The following is a 22,042-nucleotide window of genomic DNA, read 5'->3' as shown; positions in this document are numbered from 1 at the left end:
GACAAGGAGGGCAAAAGAATTGTTGAGATGAAATGAAAGCTCAGGCTCCTCATCCATCCCCCTACTCAGCCTTGCTCTAACGAGAAAAAGCAGAATAAAAGGCCACAGTAACCAGAAGTGAATGCTAAAAGAATCTATCAAACACCTTTTTTTTTGATGTGTAATTTTGAATCTAAAAATAAATCCAGCCCTAAAGGGTCAAGCCCTGGCTTTCAGAGACAGCCTACATTCTAAAGCTGAGCTTTTAAAGCCATGGCCAGTTCACCCCAATCAAATCTGCATTCTTAAAATAACTGGAATGAAAAAACCCAAACATATGAGCACGCAGAACAACCCAGAGGGGATCTTTCAGAGCACACGTGTGCAGTGGCAGCAGCACGATCCTCTCCACCACTAAATTACCCCACCACTAATTTATTGAACACAGCAATTGGGATCCAACAAAACCAGCTGCCTGTCCTGCCCGTGGGAAGTGCCTGGAAAAGGCTGCAGGTTATAAGAAATCAGCGGTAAAGAAAACTCCTGGATCATCACAGCAAACACAGGTTAATGTCACGGAGGGAAATATTTACCCACGGGTGTCCCCAGCCACAGATGGAGCACAGATATACAGAAATAAACAGCAAAACACACAGATTACACCCCTCCCCCCCCAACTGTACCTTGGCAGAAATTCTATCTTTGAGTGTTTAGAGAAGCCACTAAACTCAGCCCTGGGCTTTTATCCTGAGCAGAAGAAGATGATGAGTCCTGGTCCAAAGCTCCCCGATTTCTAAGTGAATATACATTGGGAGCTGTCCAGCCTATATGGATCGAATTGATGACATCAAAAGGGGCAGGACTTAACAAACAGATCATGGAAATTATTCAAAGCATGATCCAGGGAATAATAGGAAGTGAATAAACTGGACAAACAAGTTAACACGAAGGTTACGCTGGAGTTAAAGTTGGGTTGAGTGCTGGTGGTGTGTTCATCTTTTTTTTTAATCCCCCAATCTCCCCCCCACAATTATTAGAATGGCTTTGCAGCTGTAATTCCTGCAAATATCCAAGGAAATAACCACAAGGTTCTTTCCACTCTGGACTTTCCCATGGAGGAAGCAGCTCCTTCCTGCCTCCTTCCCGTGGTTTCCGGAGCCTCTCACGATGCCAGGGGGTAATTGGAGCCATTAAGGTTTCCACAGGTGTGCTTGAGGAATTGCATACCTGAGTGCAATCTAAGGGAGCACCCACTCAGTCCAGGGCAGCACGTGGCCGTGGATTTTCTTCCTGCTTCTCCGAGGACACTGCTGGTCCCTCGGGGGCTCCCCCATCCCCATCGGAATTCCGTCTATCCCCTGGGAATAGACGTAGTGGACCACGCTGGTTTAAGACAGGACAGCCTGGTTTTGTAACTCTGCTTAGCTAAGACTCGTAGAAATGGTGCAGAAGGGGATTCAGGACTCTGAGGGAGCTCAAAGCCCCTCGGATTGATTAGTTCTGACACATTCCCGCCGGGAAAACAGCTCTGCAGGGGGTTTGGGAGCAGCTTGTGATAAGGAAATATTAATACTCTGGATACAGAGCCCCTGCCTGCCTTCCAAATCCGTCCAGAAGTGGATTTTGTCTCACACTGGAAGTTGTGAAATAAGATTGAAATTCCTTGAGAAAGGACTCTTCTGATCTGGACTGATTGCAATCCCATTTACACTTCGAACAACGTAGATTTACTCAGGAGCTTAATAAATTAAAGATCCAGAAAGATACCAGAGACCATCAGTTACCAAAGAAAAAAAAAAATCTCCAAAATCAGCAAAAGGAGCAAAGATGGTGTTGTTTTAGAAACCCAAAACATGTAGAATGTTCATCTCAAAATTTTAAATGGTTATTCCGAAAGATGTGAATCCTCTTAACCAGTTGTTTTTTACTGGGTTCTACCCCCTTTATCTTTGGTATTAACAGGAAATGCCACAAAACATGTATGGAACATGGTTTAGATTTTTTTACAAAGCCAGTATTTTGGAGTGTAAAAATGACACTTTTGATTAAAAAATAAATGCAGTCGGCTCTTGAGCGAACAGCTACAGTCACCTGTAGTCACTGGCTGATGAAGTAATTATTTAAATTCTCATTAAAAAAAACCCCAGGACACAGCAAACCTAATTCTGTCACGTCCATGCCTTTGTCCCCCGCCCTTCCTTCTCTCCTCATTTTCTATTGTGCAACAGAAAATGGCAAACAATAAATCCTTGACAATGAAATGCTTGCACAACCGACAAGACACAAGACAACTTCTTGTTGCCTCATTATGGCTGCAGGCCCTGGTGAGGAGATTCTCTGGCAACACATCCCAACAAGCCCTTCTGAGCCAGCCAGGACTTTTTCCTGCAGGAAATGGGGGAAGAACTGGATAAGCAGAGGACACCAGTCCCACTGGCAGCTGCTCATTTGCCATCCTGGAGCCCCAACTGGGAGGAGAAATTTGGGGGGGGGGGGAGGGAAGAAAAGTCTTTCTCTGTTTAAAAACTTGTCCTTCCTTTCAAAACGCAGATTATGGAGATAACACCCCTGAAGAAAGTCCTTTGGGCTCTAATTATTCTGGGTAAGGCAGAAAATGTTGATTAGTGCTTGTCGTAGTGGGGGGGAGGGAAGGAGTGAGTGCAGTTGCCTGTGCAGCAGCAGCAGCAGCAGCAAATGTCACTGGTTGAACACACCCTCTGGACATGTTACACACAGAATGCTGCTTCCCATTTGATGTTCTTAATGGTTGGCATTAATTCAATTGTGGATGTTAATATTAACGAAATACTAGTATTCTAGTTCATTGGATGGTGGGTATTATTAATGGAATATTGATGCTCCTGTTGGTATGACTGGAATCATCCCACTTAATTCACAAAGGTAAAGAAAATAAGGAATTCCTGTCATTTTGCTTGTGAGCTTGTACATGGCTTTCACATGTTGTAAGGGCTGCCCAAAATCCACCCTTGGCCCTTGTCTCTCTACCAGCTCTCGTTATTATATATATATATATATATATATATATGGATGATAAGATGATTTCCACCTATTTCACAGACTGCTAAAATACAAATAAATATCAGAGGGTACGAAGATGCCCTTGAACACGTGCCTGTCTCACATCATCATAGCGCAGAGCAAGAGGAGAGGCCTGGCGTGTCCTGCAGGCAGAGAGGAGACTTCAGCCACTTCCCAAGGGCAAAAGTCACTCACTGAGCTAATGTTCCTTGGGGAATGGACTCAGGCAATTATGGAAATCTAATGATCAGTTGGTCTGTCCTTGAATAACTCCTTGCAGCTGGTGCATGGGAGAAACCTTTCGCTCCCTGTAGGGGCTTGAGAGAAAAGAGTCGGAGATGAAACTGGAGATGCTCAGTGATGACCTCCAGCTGTGCCTGGAGCTCTAGAGCTCAGATGTTCATATTTTGTCCCAGTGTCACTGTAAACATCCAAAATGAGGTGTCTCAGGGTCTGTGAGAGCTCTGGGTGGCAGGGAGGTGGGCAGGGGGATGCAGATCCCACCAGAACTCACTGCAGCTCCTCCTTCCCGGGACTTTCCCAGCTGGCTGGTCATTGGTTGCACTGAGGGGCCCAAACCAAAGGAGCAAAACTGAAGTGAGCTGTGAAATCCCCCCCCTTCCAGCAGCTTTCCCTGGGCCACACCACACTGCAGGCTCCCCTGTAATTTGCTGTCCACTAACCACCCCAAGTGTCCTCGGTATTAACTTTCTCCCTGGCTGCATTTGTTCCATATTCTCGTGCTCTCTCACACTTAAGTGTTTCATTAGTCTTTCTATTATCCCTCAGCTCACCTCTGTCTTCCAGACATTCCCTTTTTCCTCTAGGTGGTTCTCCAGCTTTGTGAGCTGAGAAAAGCAGCCCTTGGCACCCACTTGCTCCAGCAGTGGAAGGGACATGGAGCAGATCCTGCACCCTCCTGCTTTCACTGGCTTTGCAGATCTGTGGTTTCATCTCGGTTTTTAGCAAATCTTGCCTTCCTCTCCTCACTTGTTCCTGTGTGAATGGCCTTTATCCTCCTGGAATGCTCCAGGTTGCTCCGTCAAAACCTTCCTCCCACATTTTTTCTCTCGTCCCACAGGACAGCAGCCCAGTTTTCCTCTCTGAAGCCAGTGCTGCCTGGCTCTGGTTTAGTGGGACCTCCCTCACAGCCCTTTCTTCATGGCCACTGGACAAGCCAGTCTGCTCCTCCTCCCACTCCAAGCCAGACAAACTTCTCTGGGAGAGGAGGGGGGAAAAGGAGCCTCCCAGTGATTCCTCCTTGCATTTGCTGGTTGGCTGTGCTGTGCATGGCACGCAGCAGGCTCTGCCTCCTCCATTTCCCCCCCGGTTCTTACTATCCCAAACCACTTTGTCATCTTTTCAAACCAGAATTCAAGTCTGTTCAAGAGGCAGAACAAAGGCAGTCCCTGCCCTGGAGAGCATCCAGATGTTGCTTCACGCCTAATTCTGATCCTGCCCTAAGTGCTCCCGAACTGACTCTGCTTTTCAGGTGGTTTGCTCATCTCCTGGGAGCTGTGTGGAGGCTCTGCTCACCAAAATTCCTTCTGGGAATCCCAGTATTAATTGCTTTGCCTGGGTGATGCTTTGAGCCACGGCTGGGGGGTCTCTGTCTGGCAACCCCACTGAGCTGTGTCTGCAGAAACAGGGCAGTGCTGCTGCATCTCCAGGTCCCTTTGCCAAAGCAGCTCCAAATGCTGCCAAACCTGCTCCAGGCAGTAGGTAAACACTCCTTAACCTGTGCTGGGCTCCCTGTGCCATGTTTTTATCCCCAGCACTGCCGGAGTTGGGAAGACTAAAGCTCTCCAGCACATCCCTGGGAAGCCCAGCAGCCCCAGCAAGGAGCACATGCATGTTCTGCTACTCACCAGCCACTGGAATATTCCTTAATTACAGCCCTGCTCTGCAGAGGCCCCACGTCAGCCCTGCCCCTGGTCCAGCCTCCAGCAGAGGGTTAAAATCCAGGCTCAGCACCAAAGCCCTGCTGGCTCCCAAGGATGACCCAGCATTCATTTCCACTCACTCACCTCTCTGAGTAAGATGTCTGGGGCTGCTCCTGTCATCCCTCTGGGATAACACCTGCTTTTTTTTTTTTTTTTTTTTTTTTTTTTTTTTTTTTTTTTTTTTTTTTTTTTTTTTTTTTTTTTTTTTTTTTTTTTTTTTTTTTTTTTTTGTCTTTCTCTTCCTGTTCTCTGAGCTGGTTCCTTCAGTCACGGGGTCTTCTCCATGGATGCCGTGCCCCCACTTCAGACCTGTCACCCCTCAGAGATTCCCAGCCTGGTGACACCCCACTGGCTGGTGGGTGCTTTTCTGATCCTCCTCCTCCAGCTCAGATGCAGGATCTGTGGGAATGCTGAGGCACTCAGGCCTGGCAGAGGTCGGAGAACACCAGCAAAGCCTTCTTGCTCTGTGGACATGCCAGATGCAACCATGCTGGGCTCACAGATACCATCACTCCGGCGCAAACGAAGCCAAAACCTTCCCCAAGCGGATTTCCAAGCTCCTGGGAAATTGAGGCAGATGGTTCTCGTGGCTCCTTGTCTACTGGCAACGGCCAGGCAGGTCTCCTCCTGGCTCCCAGGGCCTGGCAGCAAATTCCCAGGGGATAATCAATCCAGCAACTTCAGCTTTTCCTATTGGGAACTGGAACAGATGTCAACAAGAGGAAGAGGCACCACGGTGTGGCAGTGAAGGAAGGAGGGAATGAAGAAACCGGGAACAAACTGCGCAAGGGCAAAACAGTCATTAGCAAATCAGTAATTGAAACTGCCTATTACATAAGTGGCTGTGTCAGCTGCCAGGCCTCTCTAAATGGATGCTTTTTTGGGATAAATTCACCTGCAGTCCTGGGTTTTCCAGCAGCATCCTCTGTTTCAGGGTTTCTTCACCTTCTCGCAGGACGGCTCGGTGGGTGCCCTGAGTCAGGAATTGCAAACAAACAGTTCTGTACTTTAAAAAGCCCCAACTTAAACACTTAAAAAGGCACAGTGATAATTCCCTGAACTGCAGGTGAACCCTCAGGGAAGTGCTGTGGCCCAAGAGAAGACCTGGCTTCAAAAAAGAGACCGTTCTGTAGCCTTTATATGATGCCAGAGGTGATCCAGTGTAAGGACAGCAAATATGATTTATTTTAGATTCATTCAAACTTGCAGAAATTACTTGGAGGACCCACAAATGTCCCTGTGCTTGGGGGCTGGGTTTGCCCTGATGTTTGGGGTGTGTTTATTTGCATGCAAAGCACCACACTCAGCCTGTAAACTCCGAGATTTGCTATTAATCACTTGGGTTTCATTTTTTTTTCACGCCCCCAAAAATCTTTACTGGTCAGAAACGCTGCCAGGTGACTTCAACAACCCACATGGAGTGAACAGCCCACCTGAACAGCACAAATATTCCTGGCCTGACCTGTCTGCTCAGCAGTAACAGAAACCCTCCAAAGGAGTCCCCAAATAACCCCCAGGAGTTACGGACCAGGAATGGTTTGTAACCAGAAGGAGCCCAAACTGGCCTAGGGATGTTCCCAGGGATTCTTCATCAGGAGAAAAAAAAAACCCAACTTGGAAGCCTTAAACTCCTAAACTTCTCTCTTCCCTCGCTGTGTAACCTTGGAGAAATCTTTCTTTCTGTCTCTCTGTTGCTTCACCTGTGAAACAGCCCTAATGACACATTGTCCAGAGGGTTAATTGGTGTTTGTATAAAGCCCTGGTGATGTCACTGCCCTGTAAGCACCACGATGAGTAGTGCTGCGATACTGCTCCTTAATTGCACCAGGGCAGGTTAGAGTCATCCTGCAGCACTTAAAAATATGTTTTTATGAGATATTCCTAGATCTCATCTCACACCTGGAGGTGATCAGCACCTACTCCTGTGTCAGGGGGGGAATTCTTGGTGCATTTTGCAGCCCTGCAGAGAAACCCCAGCACGTGCAAGGGGTGCTGGTGCATCAGATGCCAAATATTTTGGCCTTTGGCTTTTCAACCACCTCCTTGCAATGCCCATTGCTTAATGTCACAGACTTTCTTCTCACTTCCTCAGCAGGGCAGGAGCAGATCTGGAGATTATTTTCACTTCTAGGCCTCCTTGTCAGAGATCTGCAGATCAGGAGCACGTGTAATTTGTGTTTTCCATGCAAGCCACTGAATCTGCCTCCAGAAGTGAATGCTCATCATGAGGGCTGAGATTTTTTCCTCGAATTCTCTCTCCTCTTGGAGAGAATTCATTCGCTCCTCACACAAGGACTTACAGTGCTGCCTTGCTCTTATTTCTGATATTATTTGTGATATATATTTATTATTAAATTGCCCCAGAGACTGCGCTGGCAAATTCTGAGCATCATTTGTACCAACAGCTCCAAAAATAGTTCCAAAACCTTCTCTCTTCTTCTCCAAAGCTGGGTCTTCCTGCAAGGCTGCAGCCTCTCCAAAAACCTTGCATCAGAAGGGAATTGTTTATCTACACCTGGACTGATCAGAGCCTGGCTGGAAAAACAGACTGGACATGCTTCTGGACTCTGATCCAAGAATTCTGGTGGCATTCAATGGCCAGAAAGGAAACAAACAAACAAACAAACCAGACCAGGAGGAGGATTTGCAGCTCAGGTTGAGTTTAGCAGCCAATCTGTGTTTCTTAGCAAGCTCTACAAAGGCAATATTTTATCACTGCAGCTCAATTTCTCCTGTCAGCACTGGAAATGATTCCTTTAGGTCAAGGCAGGGGCATATTTGTCACACAAATGGAGCAAACAGACCGTTCAGTGAGGCTCATTTTGTGAGGGAAACAAACCACTGCTCAGCTCAGCCAGGATCTTCCCACTAAACTCTTCCTCTTCCGCTTCCATAATAATTCTATTTTAAACAAATAAGAAAACAGATTTAGTCACAAAAACCTGCCACAGAATTGCAGCTGGTGCCTGGGAAGAATGCTCCTCTGGAGAGATGGAGCCTGGATTACCTGCCTTTAAAGGAAGTTTGGCAATAAAGAAACCACAGCCATTATAATGGCTTTTGAAGGGATCCATCCATCCATCTGCAAGGTAATGGCTTAATCAGGTCCTAATGCCAGGCACTGGGGACGTGAGGAGCAGTGTAATCACACAAATGGCAAATCCCAGGGGAGAGCACGTGGAAGCAGTGAAAGGCTCCCGGGGGAAAGTGAGGACAAAGGTACGTCAGCCCAGCTGTCTGTGCCGCTGCAGGTGATGTCATTGCAAGGCCACGGAGGGCTGTGCTCCAATTATCCTCTGGGAAAGGCAGGATGGAGGCAGCTGGGAATGGATCCTGGTGGGATAAATAAGGAAGAGGGCTGACCTTTCCTCTTTCTGAGTCAGGAAGAAGAGGACAAGGTTATTTCCTCTGTCATCCTATCTCCTTGTCAGTCATCCCAAAGCGGGTCACACCCCACCTGAGCCAGGAGAGGAAATCAAAGGCACTTTTTGACTCAAACCAAACTCTGCTTTCAGCAAGTTTACCAGGGATTTAGGAGTGCTTAGGTTAAATCACCTGGCATTTGATCTGCCTCACCTCAGGCCTGCTGCCTCCCCCACCCCGAGAAAATGAAGTAAATCACAGTGATGGGGCTGCCTGGAAATATTAATCTGTCCCATAAACCAACAACATTGATTGTTATCATCACAGCAGCGATGATGGAAAACAAAGGTTGTGACTCATGTTTGACACTTGCTGATGGGGAGGGAACCTTTGGCCCAGAGAGCTCCAACTTGGTGACACCGAGTGATTAAGCGTGCACGCTCCCAGCAAAGCCACCCAAATCACATTATCCCTTCTTTAGGCAGGGGAGAAAAAGGGGAGCTTCAAAACAATTGAATAATTTCCTCGTGATCGGTGATGGATGAATCAGCGAGACTCAAGAACCATCAGAGCCCTCCTCTGAAGCTCGAGGTGATCACCCACGTGAAGCTGTTCATGAACAGCTTAACAGTTCCCATTAAGAAAAATAACAGGGATCAGCTTCCCACAGAATCAGAGGGGTTGGGGGATTCTAGAAATTACTACAGTTCTACTAGAAAATAATATGTATGCTGTGTTTCTGTAATGCTACGAAATAAATGTGCATTCTAGTGCCAAAAGGATCGCTGCAGGAAAATTACCCAGTGTGGTAAAGCAATAAAAGGAGGATAAAAGAGCCAAAAACAAGGAAGAGAAATAAATAGAAAACACCTCTAAATTGCCTTTTTGGGCAAAGATTAAAAGAGAGCCAACTTAGCAGCACTTTATGAGAAAACCAACACACAAAAAAAAATCCATCAAGGAAATGGCACTACTTTTGGATGGGAAAGCATCGAGATGCTTTAATGCAAATGCCATTGCTCATAGTTTAGACCTGGAAGTGATGCATCTCACGTGCACTTGAAACTGGAAGGCAGTTCAGGGAGGCAGGATATAATTACTTGAACTAAATCTGGCCAGGACATTTGTATTCATGTTCTGGACTCTCCCAGAGAGGTCTCGGAAGGTTTATTGGTCGAGGATGTCCCTTGGGTGGAATGCCAGCTCAGAGAGTGGAAAATGTGGGATAGGTCAGGGCAAACATGACCTTGGGATGGGGATTCAGCTCCTCGGTGTCTCTGCTCTCGCCTGCACACAGGTGGGTACAACTGCAGCTCATCCAGGTACCAGGGATGGAGAGTCACTATAAACTCATGGAATGGTTGGGTTGGAAGGGACCTTAAAGCTCATCTCATCTCCTCTCATCTCACCCCCCTGCCACGGGCAGGGACACCCCGTCCAACCTGGCCCTGGACACTCCCAGGGATGGGGCAGCCACTGTACAACCCAAAATCCTACAAAGGCCTCTCAGTGTCTGGCACAGGTTTTTATGCAGCATAAATGAAAAATGGCTCCTCCAGCATCACTGAGCAACCTGCAGCCGTGGAAACACTGACAACAGCAAGGCTCATAAATGCTGCTCCCTTGCCCAATGAGAGGAGATGTCTCTGTGGCTTCCTCAGCTAAATCACCTCTTACTCACGGGATAAATCCTTCAAGGTGATTGTTCTTCCTTCACAACATCCTAAAGATTCATTCTTTCCTTCCCTGTGGCTCTGCAAAGGTTCAGTCCCGTGCCTGACTTATCTCCCAGCCCATTTGGATCAAGGTCACCACGTCCCCTTTGCTCTGAGGCCCTGGAGGATTTGTTTTCCCCCCAATTTCTTCTCTCCTTCTGTGTTCCATCCAAGCCCCTTTCCCTCTGTCCAACTTCAGCAACCTCCACCCCTGCCTGGGGTAGCACTCCCAGACCTCCTCCTTTACTGAGCCCCGTGGCTTTGGCTTGCTCTGCCTCCTGGATGTATTTGAGGGCAGGATTTGTCTGGCACCTTCAATTCCCTGAGGAATTCCCTGTTCCAGGAGGTTGTCAGGCATGAGAGACCACACAATGCTCCTGCATTTATTCACTGGGCAAGGATTTCTTCCTGCTTGTAGGCAGGATGCTCTTCACAGCGAGAAAGTTCTGCCTTGGCACCTCCCAAATGTTTCTGTGGTGGCTTCAGACAGCAAATAAGACCAGCAGATCTTATTTGATCAGGCTGCATTTTCTTTCCCCAATTATTTCTTCACCCACCAAGGTCAGCCTCAGAATCCTGATGTGACTGCACGTGTGGAGTGGGGCATGAAGCTCTGCCTTCATCTGATGCAGATGCTGCAGCCAAGGACTTACCAAAGGCACCCAAAAATAGGACTCTGATCCTGTTCTGTGGACAGAAACCACACACGAAACGAAATTCTGATTCCTCTTCTTCGCACCTGTCCTGAAAACCTGCAATGATTTTATTACAGTGGCAATTAAAGGGAAACTTTCTGCAGTGCAAAGGTCAGGCAGTTATGGGTTTGTGAACAATAATACAAAGGTCCGTGTTCACAAGCATGTAAAGATGTTTTCATGTTCCTGCAACCACCCACGTGATCCTGCTGACAGGCATCATATCCAATTAAAAAAACAACTTTACGAGATAGAGAACTGCCTCCCTTGTCTCTGTGCTGCAGTTAATCACCTTCCAAGTCAATTCAACGGTATGCACTTATTTCCTTGGAGCACCTCATGATTTAAGAACATAAATATGGAACTTCTGGTGGCTTCCCCAGGCCAGGTTTTAAACATGCCTTCAAGACACGACAACAGCACCCCAAAGACACTTCCCAGAGAGGAAGGTCTAGAGTGTGATTCATTTGCATGTTGGAAAACAACTGGGAAGAAAGAAACTACTGTGAGAGCAAAGTCTCATTCCACGCTGTCATTAGTGTGGAGAAGAACATACCAGAGGGATTAATGGAATGTTGATGACAACACACATGGTGCAGGAAACACTCTGGGCTCGGGGAATATTAGGGACAATGCCAGAGGTGGAAGTGGGAGCTCTGGAATCCCTCCAGCATCCTTTGCTTCAGTCTCCAGGTTCACGTTTCTCATATTTGCAGACTTAGTAGGAATTCCTGTGTTAAACACAGACACACAAAATAAACAAAATGGTTTAGCTGAGGAAAAAACAGGTCCTCGGGTCAAAGGGTATAAAATTAGTCTGTGTTATCCTGCATGAGCTGCCCTGGGGAATTTATTGGGTGAAATACATGGAGGCTAATAGAACATTCCAACAATACCTTGTTTTATACAGTGCTTTAAATCTCAAAGTATAATAATAATAATAATTTAAATTAAAGACTTCCTCCTGTTCTGCAGAATATTTGTAAACTGTGAGGTCAGATTAGATATGAGAATGAATCAGTGTAAGAGATTAAACCAAAACAGATCAACTGTTGCTTCTGGTTTTGAAGCAAAACATTTTTCCTTGAAACATTTCATGGCTTCAAAGTCAAAACAGCTCAAAGAAAAGGATTTGGTTTGATAAACTTCACTTAATCAAATGATGTAGCCACAGGTGGGACTTGTGAACACTGTGTATGAAATATCCCGTTATTGTGACTGAAGTCTGAGAGAATCATGGAAAATGGGAGACATTCAAAATGAAACCACTATGAAATTATTTTTTTTTTTTTACAGCCCTCAGCAAACTGAAAATCCTAAATTCACAGAATCACAGCATGGTTTGAGTTGGGAGGGACCTACCACCTTCCACTAGACCAGGTTACTCCGAGCTCTGTCCAACCTGACCCTGAATTTATCAACCAAATTAACTAAATATATTATCCCACTAAAATTAAACAGACATGCTTGAGCAAGATGTCTGAGGACACGATATTTTCCAGTCCTAACTGTAGAAAGAAACCGAAACCTTTAAAATGTATGCACACTTTCAATCTCGATTTTCACTTACGGGTAATGACATCACAGCCATTTATTTATTTTTCCTTCTTGCTGTTGCTTCAACCTCCCCAAACCCATGGCAGGAGAGCAAATCTAAACAACAGATTTGGGGACTGAAACCAGTTCTATTAACCAAGAACTTTTTATTATACGGGCTACCAGTGCCCTCTGTTGGGTACCTGGGAGTGCTCGAGCACTGCAGGAACTATTCATATGGGAAATGCCTGCATTTTTTGGAGCAGTAAGAAAAATCCTGCTCTTTTTATTTATATTTTTTTTTATTTATTTTTGCAGGGGAAAAAAAAAAGCCCATCCATTTCCAACCCCCTGCCATGTGCAGGGACACCTTCCACCAGGCCAGGGTGTTCCAAGCCCCGTCCAACCTGGCCTTGGACACTTCCAGGGATGGAGCATCCACAGCTCCTCTGGGCAACCTGTGCCAGGGCCTCCCCACTCTCATAAGGAGGAATTTCTTCCTAATATTCCATTTAATCCCGTTCTCTGTCAGTTTGAAGCCGGTCCCCCTTGTCCTGGCACTACATGCTCTTGTGAACAATCCCTTTCCATCCTTCACTTTACACACACTGGGAAATCGAGGGAAACATTCATATTTATAACAAAAACAAACAAACAAAGCCACATATGGCCAATTCCTCAGGAAAAACAAAGATCAGACAATGCCACAATCCCTCCCAAGTACAACACCGAGCTGGCCCTCGATGCTCCTCGGGGGCTCCCTCCCCGCTCGGGATACCCCGATTCTAAAAAGCTGTAAGGGAACAGCCACGTCTAAGCACACGGGGCAACGTTTTATTATCGCTATTTATTCAACCGCGATTGGCTTTCTCGCGGCCCCCGGGGCTGCCAGAGCTCAGGGGGCGCTCGGACAACGCCCTCAGCGGGCAGGGTGGGACTGCTGGGGAGCCCCGTGCGGGGCCAGGGGGTTGGACTGTGAGCCTTGAGGGTCTCTCCTGACTCAGGATATTCTGCGATCGTGCGACTTTGAGCGGGGTTCGGGCCGTGCCCACGCCGGGCTCCCCTCACGGCCCCACACCCGCCATGGCGGCCCCGGGAAGCGGAAGGGGCCGCGCGCCCCCGGCTCCTTCCCGGAAGCGCCGCCCGCGCCGCCATCTTGGCTGGGAGCCGTGAGGGGACCCCGGCCGGCCCTGCCCGCCCCGCCGCCATCGCGGCCCGTCCGCTCTCCGCCCGCGTCCCGCCCTCCGCCCGCCGGCTGGAGGGGCCGCCCGGGGCCTGGCGGGCACGGAGAGGTGAGCGGGGGCTGCCCCCGGCGGGACTGGCCGGCCGGCTGCCTCTTCCCCCCCTGCCTCTGTCTGTCCCTCAGTCCCTCTTCCGCCTTCTCCCTCCATCCCTCCCTCCTCCTCTCCCTCCGTCCCTGCCTTTCCCCCCCTTGTCTTCTTTCCTTCTTCGCTTCTCCCGGTCCCGCTGTGTTGCCCAGGTGAGAAATCGCCTTTGCGGTCGCAGCCCTTTTATTTTCCGTGTTTAAGATCCAAATATCTCTTCCAGGTAAGGCTTTGAGGCGCGTTCGAATCCCAGGGACCGCACTTGAAGCGTTAAAATGTTTCGGTTTGCGTTTTCGCAGCACGTACTGAGGGCTTATTTCAAATTATTATGAATATTGTTATCACGTACTGAGGGCTTATTTCAAATTATTATTGCCACTGCTACTTCGGTTTATTACTGGAAAACGTCAGAGGAAATAGTCGAGTCGGAATAAAAAGATATTAATAAATTCATATTTCAAAGTCAAAGCTGGCTTCTCTGGGGAAAAAAAAAATCTGAATTTTATGATTTCGAGAGGTGTGGCTTCAAAAAGAAACCTCTTATGTTTTAAGCATTGATTTACAGCAGTTCTGACAAAAGGCAGGTTAAACGGGTTTATTCTGAGGAGAGTGGAATATTTGACCCCATACAACTGTTGCTCGTGGTTTAAATGTTATTTCTTTAATAAATCTTACTTGGCTGCTTGTTTGTAGAGAAGGAATAGAAGGGGTTGTAGGAATTTAATATGTATTTCATGCCATATTGTGGGCATTGTCTTGTCTCTTTATACGAGCTGTTTGTAAAATCTTTCCTTTTTATTCTGTGTTTGAAGCCAAGTAATTCCCTCAACTTCTTAGAGGAAAGTGAGTTAAACAGCAGTTCTTAATTAGTGTGTTCTGTAGGTGCTTTATAAGGGCTAATTTTTTCTTTGTCTTGCAAACCCCGTGGAATTTCCTCCCCTCACCCTGACTTGTCTCCCTTTGGATGGGATTTTATTTCTCTGGATGAGAATAATCAGGCTCAGGAGTTCCCTTCTGGATATTCAGGCCTTAGCAGGCAGCAGATTTAATTCCAAGTCATTCACTTCAAGTCAGCAATGAGATTATTTTGGTTTTTTTTAGATAACTGGATGTCTAGAAACACCAGGTGAATTTAAAATATGGGTAAATTTGTGGAATAGGTATCAAAGCTGAACAGGGAAGATTAGTTACTCAAAGAGACCTTTAGAATATAGAAGGATCATCCAGTACAGATGTCTCTTGGGACTGTGTTAGTGAAGAACTTGCCACTTAAAAAAGTGAAGGTAGTTCAATTTATATTTTAAATATAAAGTGGACTGTGCAAAAAGCAGTGTCCCGTGAGTTACTGCAGCTCTTTGTCTGTTAATACTGCATTTTTATATTTTTTTTTAATTAGATGAGCAACAACAGTAACAAGAGAGCACCAACCACAGCGACCCAGAGACTTAAACAAGACTACCTGAGAATTAAGAAAGACCCAGTGCCTTACATCTGTGCAGAGCCCCTCCCATCCAATATCCTCGAATGGTAAGAGTGGGAATCAGGATTGGGATCGCTCGTGGAGAGAACAAGATTTTCCAGGTCATCAAGTCCTGCTCCTTCGCTCCTCAGTGTGGGACTCTCGGTGTGGGGAGGTGGAGGAGGAAACTTGGGCTGAATGATTAGATCCTTGGGTTTTTTTAGGGATACTGGGGGCTGATTGTGTGCTGGATCCACAGTGTTTCCCATTCCCTTCTTTTCCCAGGCACTACGTTGTGAGGGGACCTGAAATGACGCCCTATGAAGGTAAAAGCTCGATTAAATGGGATTAAATGTTGGTTTGAATGGGGAAAACACAACTACTGAGAACAGCTCCAAAACCTGTCAGTGCAGTCCCAAAGCTGTGGGAAAGCCTGTTGGAAAGAGATGGTGATGCTGCTGTCAAGGTGTCTGTTATCAAGGGGTTCAATAAAATAAAACTGAGGTGAAGATGAAGGCAAAGATCTTCCTATTAAATTGCTTTAGGTTTTGGAGCAGACAGCTCACTTTGGAGAGTATGTGAGCAAGATAATTTCAAAAAGTCCCGTTTTGTTAGCACAGAAATGTTCTTGGGGAACTGAGACATAACAGTTCTCTTTATGAATTTCCATGGAGGAAGCTCGAAGTGTAAAAGCCTTGTTCATCTGTTGTAGTCACAGTGTCTCCTGGAGCCTCTCAGAAATGCTTTTTTGATTGGGATTCTTCGTAGGGTTGTGTTTGCACTTAAATTTCTGGAAAAAATAACCCAGTTTATTGTATTAAATACACTTTGGCTGGTTTTTCTTCAGTGTATTCCAGACTTGGCAGCAGCAAATAACTGATTGTAAGAGAGAATGTGAGAGAATTGCCTCCAGAGTCAATCTGGTGCAGGTTTGGGTTATCATTGCCTTGTTTTAGAGGCTCAAGGTGAAGAGTTTGATCTCAGTGAGAGGGGGAGAAGGAGACAAGCCCGGGGGTTTATTTGGCCCATTTTGAGTAGCAGTTTAGGACTTAATCTTCATGCAAAATAAGTAACTCCTCTCTCTGTGTAATGCAGGTGGCTATTATCATGGGAAACTAATATTCCCCCGAGAATTCCCTTTTAAACCTCCTAGTATTTATATGATTACACCTAATGGAAGGTTTAAGTGTAACACAAGGTAAGGACCTTTCTCTAACACTTAAGCAATTAACACCATTTCAGCACTGTGCCTAATGTGTGTGCTGATTTTAATGGCAAACCCAAACCTCTGGCTGTGTTTTTGAAGGTTGTGTCTTTCCATCACCGATTTCCACCCGGACACATGGAATCCAGCTTGGTCAGTCTCCACGATCCTGACGGGCCTCCTTAGTTTCATGGTGGAAAAGGGCCCCACCCTGGGCAGCATAGAGACATCTGAGTTCACAGTGAGTTCAGAGGGGCTGGGGGACCTTGGGGCGGCTTTGGCAATGGGAAAACAGCAGCAGCAGCAGCTGGAATTTTGATATCTCAGAAATAAACAGCGTGGTTGGGATTTCGTTCCTCCTTCCTTCCTCTTGGTGTGTCGGCCAAGCAGTCAGGCTGATACAAAACCCTAATCGCCCAGGGTGAAGAACTGAGAACATCATTGATGTCTGTAGATGTGTTGTAGTGAAAAATGTTCACAAGTGTGATGCTGTAAATGACAGGAAGCAGTTGGGCTGGTGGTTTGCACCCATCCTGGGGGAAATCAGGTGTTGAGTTGGAGGAAATGAATTTCCGTGCAGCTGCTGATAATGTTTGTTTCCTCCACAGAAAAGACAACTCGCTGCACAAAGCTTAGCATTTAACTTAAAAGACAAAGTCTTCTGTGAGCTTTTCCCTGAAGTGGTGGAGGTAAGGGAGTACAATACTTTGGGTTTTTTTGGAGTTCTTCAGCTTCTCTGTGGAGCAGACTAATTGTTCAGCTTCTCACTTGCAGTCCTTTCAGAGCACCCAAAGCTCCATGGCTTTCACTTGCAATCCTTTGAGAACACCCAAAGCTCCATTAGAACACCCAAAGCTCCACGACTTTCCCTTCCAACCACTCAGGCCTCTTCTCTCTCTCTCCCTCCAGGAGATCAAACAAAAACAGAAAGCACAAGAAGAGCTCAACAACAGACCTCCCTCGCTGCCCCTGCCCGACGTGGTGCCCGACGGGGACGCTCACTACGGCCAGAACGGGATCCCCCTCCTGAACGGGCACGTGGCCCTGGCCCCCGCCAACCCCCCGGGGCTGCAGCAGCCCAACCGCAACCACGGACTCTTGGGCGGAGCTCTGGCGAACTTGTTTGTCATCGTCGGCTTCGCGGCCTTTGCCTACACAGTGAAGTACGTGCTGAGGAGCATAGCCCAGGAGTGAGGAGAGCAAATAAACCCCGAGACCAAATTTGTAGCGCTAGTTGGCAAGAGTGAGTGGGACTCTTTTTTTGGGGCATCTGGCTCTTGACGCCGGCAGAGAGGTTGGTTTTGGCGGGGGTGAGACCTTGGCTGGGCTCGTGGGAGTTTGGAGTAGTTTTGGTTAGGCAGAAACTTCGCTGCTCTCTGGTAGTTTCTCACACAAGTCAAAGCATTATTGATGAGACACTACATTTCTAGTGCTTTGATTTTTTTTTTTTTTATAGCAGTTCTCCATCTGTTCGTTGGAAATCGGGAAATCTCGAGCAAATAAGGCTTTTTACTTCATTGTACAATTTTTAAAACTCCACCATTTACTGCATATCGTTTTATTTTCAGTAGGGAAGAGTCTGTCCAGGTGTTCAGTGATTCAAGCAGAGATTCCACGTGGACTTGGGAAGGGTTTGGTTAATGTGAACATTTGATGCTACAGAAAATTGCTGGTTTCTTTTTTTTTTTTTTTTTCCAACTAGAATGACCATCATTGCATATCTAGTCAGTAGTGATTAGATGAGTGGGAACATAACACCACAGTGTGTTAAATGTGTTGTCTAAATTGTCCCAACGTCACTGAAGGTTTTATTTGGGCTACAAGAAGTGCAGTTGTTGGCCTTCAGCAAGGGGAAAAAAAAAAAAAAGCCTTGGAATCAGCCTCTAGTGGGAATTACCCATATCCAGGGTCGTTTGGGATTTGTTCACTTACAGATTTTCATTCTGGGAGATGTTCTGTTGGAAAGTTGTAATAGTTCCTTCTGATCACAAGGGGCCACTGGTGAAACAATAATAAAACTGCACCCACCAATGGAGAGAGTTGACTGTGTGTTCCAAAAATCTCTGCATTCCTTAGGCTGTGGGGATTGAGGGAACCCCAGCCCTCGGGAAGGGAAAAAGGCAAAGGAGTCTCAGTAACAAACCAGCTTCCTCAGAGTCAGCTGAATCCATCTGAAGTGTCACTGCCTGAACTAACCCTTCAAATTAGTTCCACTTTGCTCACTCTTGGAAAAAAAAAAAAGACTCTTAAAAAACCCACCACCGCCAAAAGCCAACCCCAACATTCACCTGGGGATTCTGGAAGCTTTTAGCTGTCAGTTCATCACTGTTCCCCTTCAGGTGTCTGACAAACGAAACGCTGCTGTTTGTTCCCAGGCTTCCAGCACTGGGGGGAAACACTGAAGTTGAGGAGTCTGTCTGAAATTACTTTTTCTCCCTGCTGCTTGAATTTTCCCCAAAAGCTTTGCTCCAGCAGAGGCAAACTTGCTGTGCCTTTCAGAGCTGGCAGTGCTGCCTGGTCAGCTGGGGCAGGACACGCTGTCAGTGCTACAACAACTGTCCCAGGTGGTGGCAGGGATGAAAGCTCTGCACTCACTGTATAGTCTTATTTTAAGTGTTCTAAAGAGCCCAAATAAATATTACCTCATGTGTCTAAGAATGTTTTGGAACTGTCTTATTTCCCCTTTCAGATTTTCTCTCTCTCTCTCTCTCTCAGCTTCTTGGTATCTTGAATTATAAGCAGAAATGTTCCTTCATGTCAACCCATGAGCCAACAGCTCAGAGCACCAGTAAAATGTGACCAATTCTCTGCAATAGGTAGGAATTACCAAAATTAGCAGAACAGCTCTTTACTAAAGAAACCTTAAAGCAGTTCTTCCTGAGGTGAGGAAGGGAAGGAGTCAGGGTTTGCAAGGATAGGATTTGGAAAAGGCTGGATTTTAAAGCGTATTTATAAAATCTTTGAGTACTTTTTTTTTATTATTATTATTATTATTCTAATTATTTTATGGTTTTACCAAATCTTATTTATAACTTTTTTTTTTCCCCCCATTTACCTCTTGTATGTGCTTAATCCTAGAAACAAGCTGCGTGGGTCTGGGGTTGGGGGGGTGTGCTGGGCAGGAGGGGGCAGTGCCATGGCTTTCCTGCAAGGCTGGCATTTTGGGGATGGCTGATGGTTTTTTTCTCGTGGCTCTTTGCACCCCTCAAACCCCTCTGTGTCCTTGCAATGCCTTTTTCCTGCCGTTGCCAGGCAGCAGCTTAGGTTGGTTATCCACGTTTATCTTCTCTTCTGGAAGTTCTTTATCCATGAAAACCAAGGCAAAGGCAAGGAGACCTTGGGCAAGGGGGTGTTTGCAGCTTCTGTGACCTCACCAAGCTCAGAGAAAAACAGCCAGAGGTGGTGAATTAAAAGCTTTTTATTCCATGAGACAAGAAGTTGGCCTTGAGCTGCACCTGAGCACGTGAAGGTGGGTCTCTTGTCTGCAGGAAGTGCCACAATTAGAAACAAAACCCCTCTTGGTCAAACCCTGGACATGCTGCGTTGGTTTTTTTTCTTTCCCCTGAGGATTGGTTGTGTTTAAAAACCCAAAACTTCCACAATTGCAGTTTTTCTCTGGAGTACTCTGGATTTGGAGAAAGACCTGCCAGCCACTCCAGGTGCCATTTGTTGGAAGCTGGGAGCAATCCCTGACCCCCTTGCAGCATTTTGATCTGTCTCCTTGCCTTTGGCAACACCAGATTTATCCCTCTTTGTGTAGGTTTTACTGATTTATGGGGTTTTTTTAAGAATTTCTAACAGTGCAGTATCAGATCTTTTTGTCACCCAAGTCATTCGATGGAGGAGCCCAGGCAGAAATATTCCCATGCCCTGAGCACTTCATCACTTGATGGAATCAAATCAAAAGCTCTCCTTACTTACATGATCTTGGAACAAATCTGGCCCTTGACTTGAAAGATCTCTCATTATTTTATTTTTTTTTTTAAATTCTGGATTTTTGTGTAGTCATCACCTTCCTTTCCTCCCCCCACCCCGAGATTTCAAGGTCATGGAAGTTCCCTTGCTGATGAGCATGTACTGAGGAGTGGGAATGACTGCATTGTAATGTTTGTTCATAATAAACATTCATGAGAAAACCAATGCTTCCTGTGGGGCTTTTTGGGAAAGGGAGGAAACTGGAATGGATATATGGATGGTCTTTTCTCCAGCGGGGCAAACTCATCATTTGTAATTCCAAATTGTTGTTATTCCCTTGAGAGCCTCGTGCTTCTCCAGGTGTTTTTTGACTGTCTCTAAATAATTTTGGCCCATTAGTGGCTTATTTTGTAACCCACTCGGGGAGGCAAACACTGAACAAGGTGATCCTTCCTTTGCTGCAAAGCAGGAAAATCGTGTTTTCAGTGGAAAAATCGCACAAAAGGGAGTCTGTGGAGCGGGAACTCAGTGAAAGGGTTTTCTGGGCAAGGAAAGAGGATGGTTCATGAGCGTTTATTGGGAATTGTATCAGCGGGAAAAGCTTTGCCCCAACAGGGTTATTTCCCACCTGGTCGCTGCGAGAGAAACCCTTGGAGGAACAGCTAGTGGGGTGTGTTTATTTCCCGGTTTTTTCCAAGTGTTTTGGCGTTTCCGTGGATTTGCCACCAGATGGCGAAGCTATCCCGCGCGGGTGGGGATCCAGCGGGCCGGGAATGCGGGGCTGGAGAGGCTCTGGCACGTGGGGTGCGGGCACCGCAGCTCCCACCCCAAACCCTGGGTGCGCCTTCCCAAAGCTGCTCCTTTGTTCCTTGGTGTGTCCAGGTTCGTTCTAACAGCTTCAGGAACCGTGGAATATCCTGAGCTGGAAGGGACCCACAGGGATCATCCAGTCCAACCCCTGGCTCTGCACAGACACCCCAACAATCCCAGCCTGTCCCTGAGGTTGTCCAAACCCTCGTGGAGCTCTGGCAGCCCCAGGCCGTGCCCAAACCCTGGGGAGCCTGTGTACATTAATCAACAGCCCGAGGTTATGTTGGATTATCACCGAATCCCAGAATGGTTTGGGTGGGAAGGACCCAAAAGATCATCCAGTTACACCCAGAGACACCTTCCACTATCCCAGGTTGCTCCAACCTGGCCTTGGACACTTCCAGGGATGGGGCAGCCACAGCTTCTCTGGCCAACCCGTGCCAGGGCCTCCCCACCCTCACAGGGAAGGATTCCTTCCACGCTCCAGACCTTTATCTGGGATGAAGCAGGAATGGGAGGGGGTGTGTCAGCCACTGTATTGGCTTCAAAAATCCCCATCTTTGTGCCAGGGCTCAGGATTTGTTCCTTTCATCTACAGCAGATAACTGGGGGAATCCCAGCATTTGCCCTTTTGCCCTTTGGATATTATTCCTGGCACAGCCAGGTAAGGCCTATCTTGAGTGAAATCACATCAGTGCAGACTGAAAGATCAGATCAGGAGTTCCTTGCCTGACTCTTCGGTTCCCTCTCTGGCTCTGGGCACACTTACGGTGTTTGCAAACGCTCTCTTTGGGTTCTCGCACGGTTTGGAAATCTTAACGTGGCTTCTTAAAACATCTTCCCCGCTTCCAAACTTTCCTCGTGCAGGATTGATGGTGTTATGTTCTTAATTATTCCTGCAGTGGTGCTGAGCTCCAGGGATAAACTGTTTGCCTTTCATGGAATCATTTAGGTTGGAAAAGACCTTGAAGATCACCGAGTCCAGCTGTCGATGCATCACCCTGGTCACTGCTAAACCACGTCCCCATAGGCCACTCCCTGTGGGTGCCACCACAGTGT

General features: G+C 46.8%; 1 protein-coding gene across 2 annotated transcripts; it reads left to right on the top strand.

Moving 5' to 3' along the window:
• Positions 1 to 13,451: 13,451 nt before the first annotated feature.
• On the top strand, positions 13,452 to 17,462 carry UBE2J2 (ubiquitin conjugating enzyme E2 J2). Of its 2 annotated transcripts, none has more exons than XM_027908960.1 (7): positions 13,452 to 13,562; positions 14,992 to 15,122; positions 15,340 to 15,380; positions 16,150 to 16,252; positions 16,361 to 16,499; positions 16,867 to 16,947; positions 17,168 to 17,462. In XM_027908960.1, exons 2-7 carry the CDS (start codon positions 14,992 to 14,994, stop codon positions 17,450 to 17,452), a joined length of 780 nt encoding a protein of 259 aa, XP_027764761.1. In that variant the 5' UTR covers positions 13,452 to 13,562; the 3' UTR covers positions 17,453 to 17,462. The 2 variants fall into 2 exon arrangements, with proteins under 2 accessions (XP_027764761.1, XP_027764762.1); XM_027908961.1 differs by lacking the exon at positions 13,452 to 13,562 and adding an exon at positions 13,696 to 13,818.
• Positions 17,463 to 22,042: the final 4,580 nt, after the last annotated feature.

Source organism: Empidonax traillii, unplaced genomic scaffold (genome assembly GCF_003031625.1).
Source record: "Empidonax traillii isolate 1590-97213 ecotype Southwest subspecies unplaced genomic scaffold, ASM303162v1 scaffold1895:size51914, whole genome shotgun sequence".
NCBI classification, from domain to species: Eukaryota; Metazoa; Chordata; class Aves; order Passeriformes; family Tyrannidae; genus Empidonax; species Empidonax traillii.
This window is presented reverse-complemented; position numbering and strand designations above follow the sequence as displayed.

What these genes read in the sequence shown, in the direction of transcription:
- UBE2J2 (XM_027908960.1), top strand. Translation starts at nt 14,992, where the DNA reads ATGAGCAACAACAGTAACAAGAGAGCACCAACCACAGCGACCCAGAGA. An exon ending in TGAAATGACGCCCTATGAAG is followed by an intron (nt 15,381 to 16,149) that starts GTAAAAGCTCGA and finishes TGTGTAATGCAG; the next exon opens with GTGGCTATTATCATGGGAAA. An exon ending in AGGTTTAAGTGTAACACAAG is followed by an intron (nt 16,253 to 16,360) that starts GTAAGGACCTTT and finishes GTGTTTTTGAAG; the next exon opens with GTTGTGTCTTTCCATCACCG.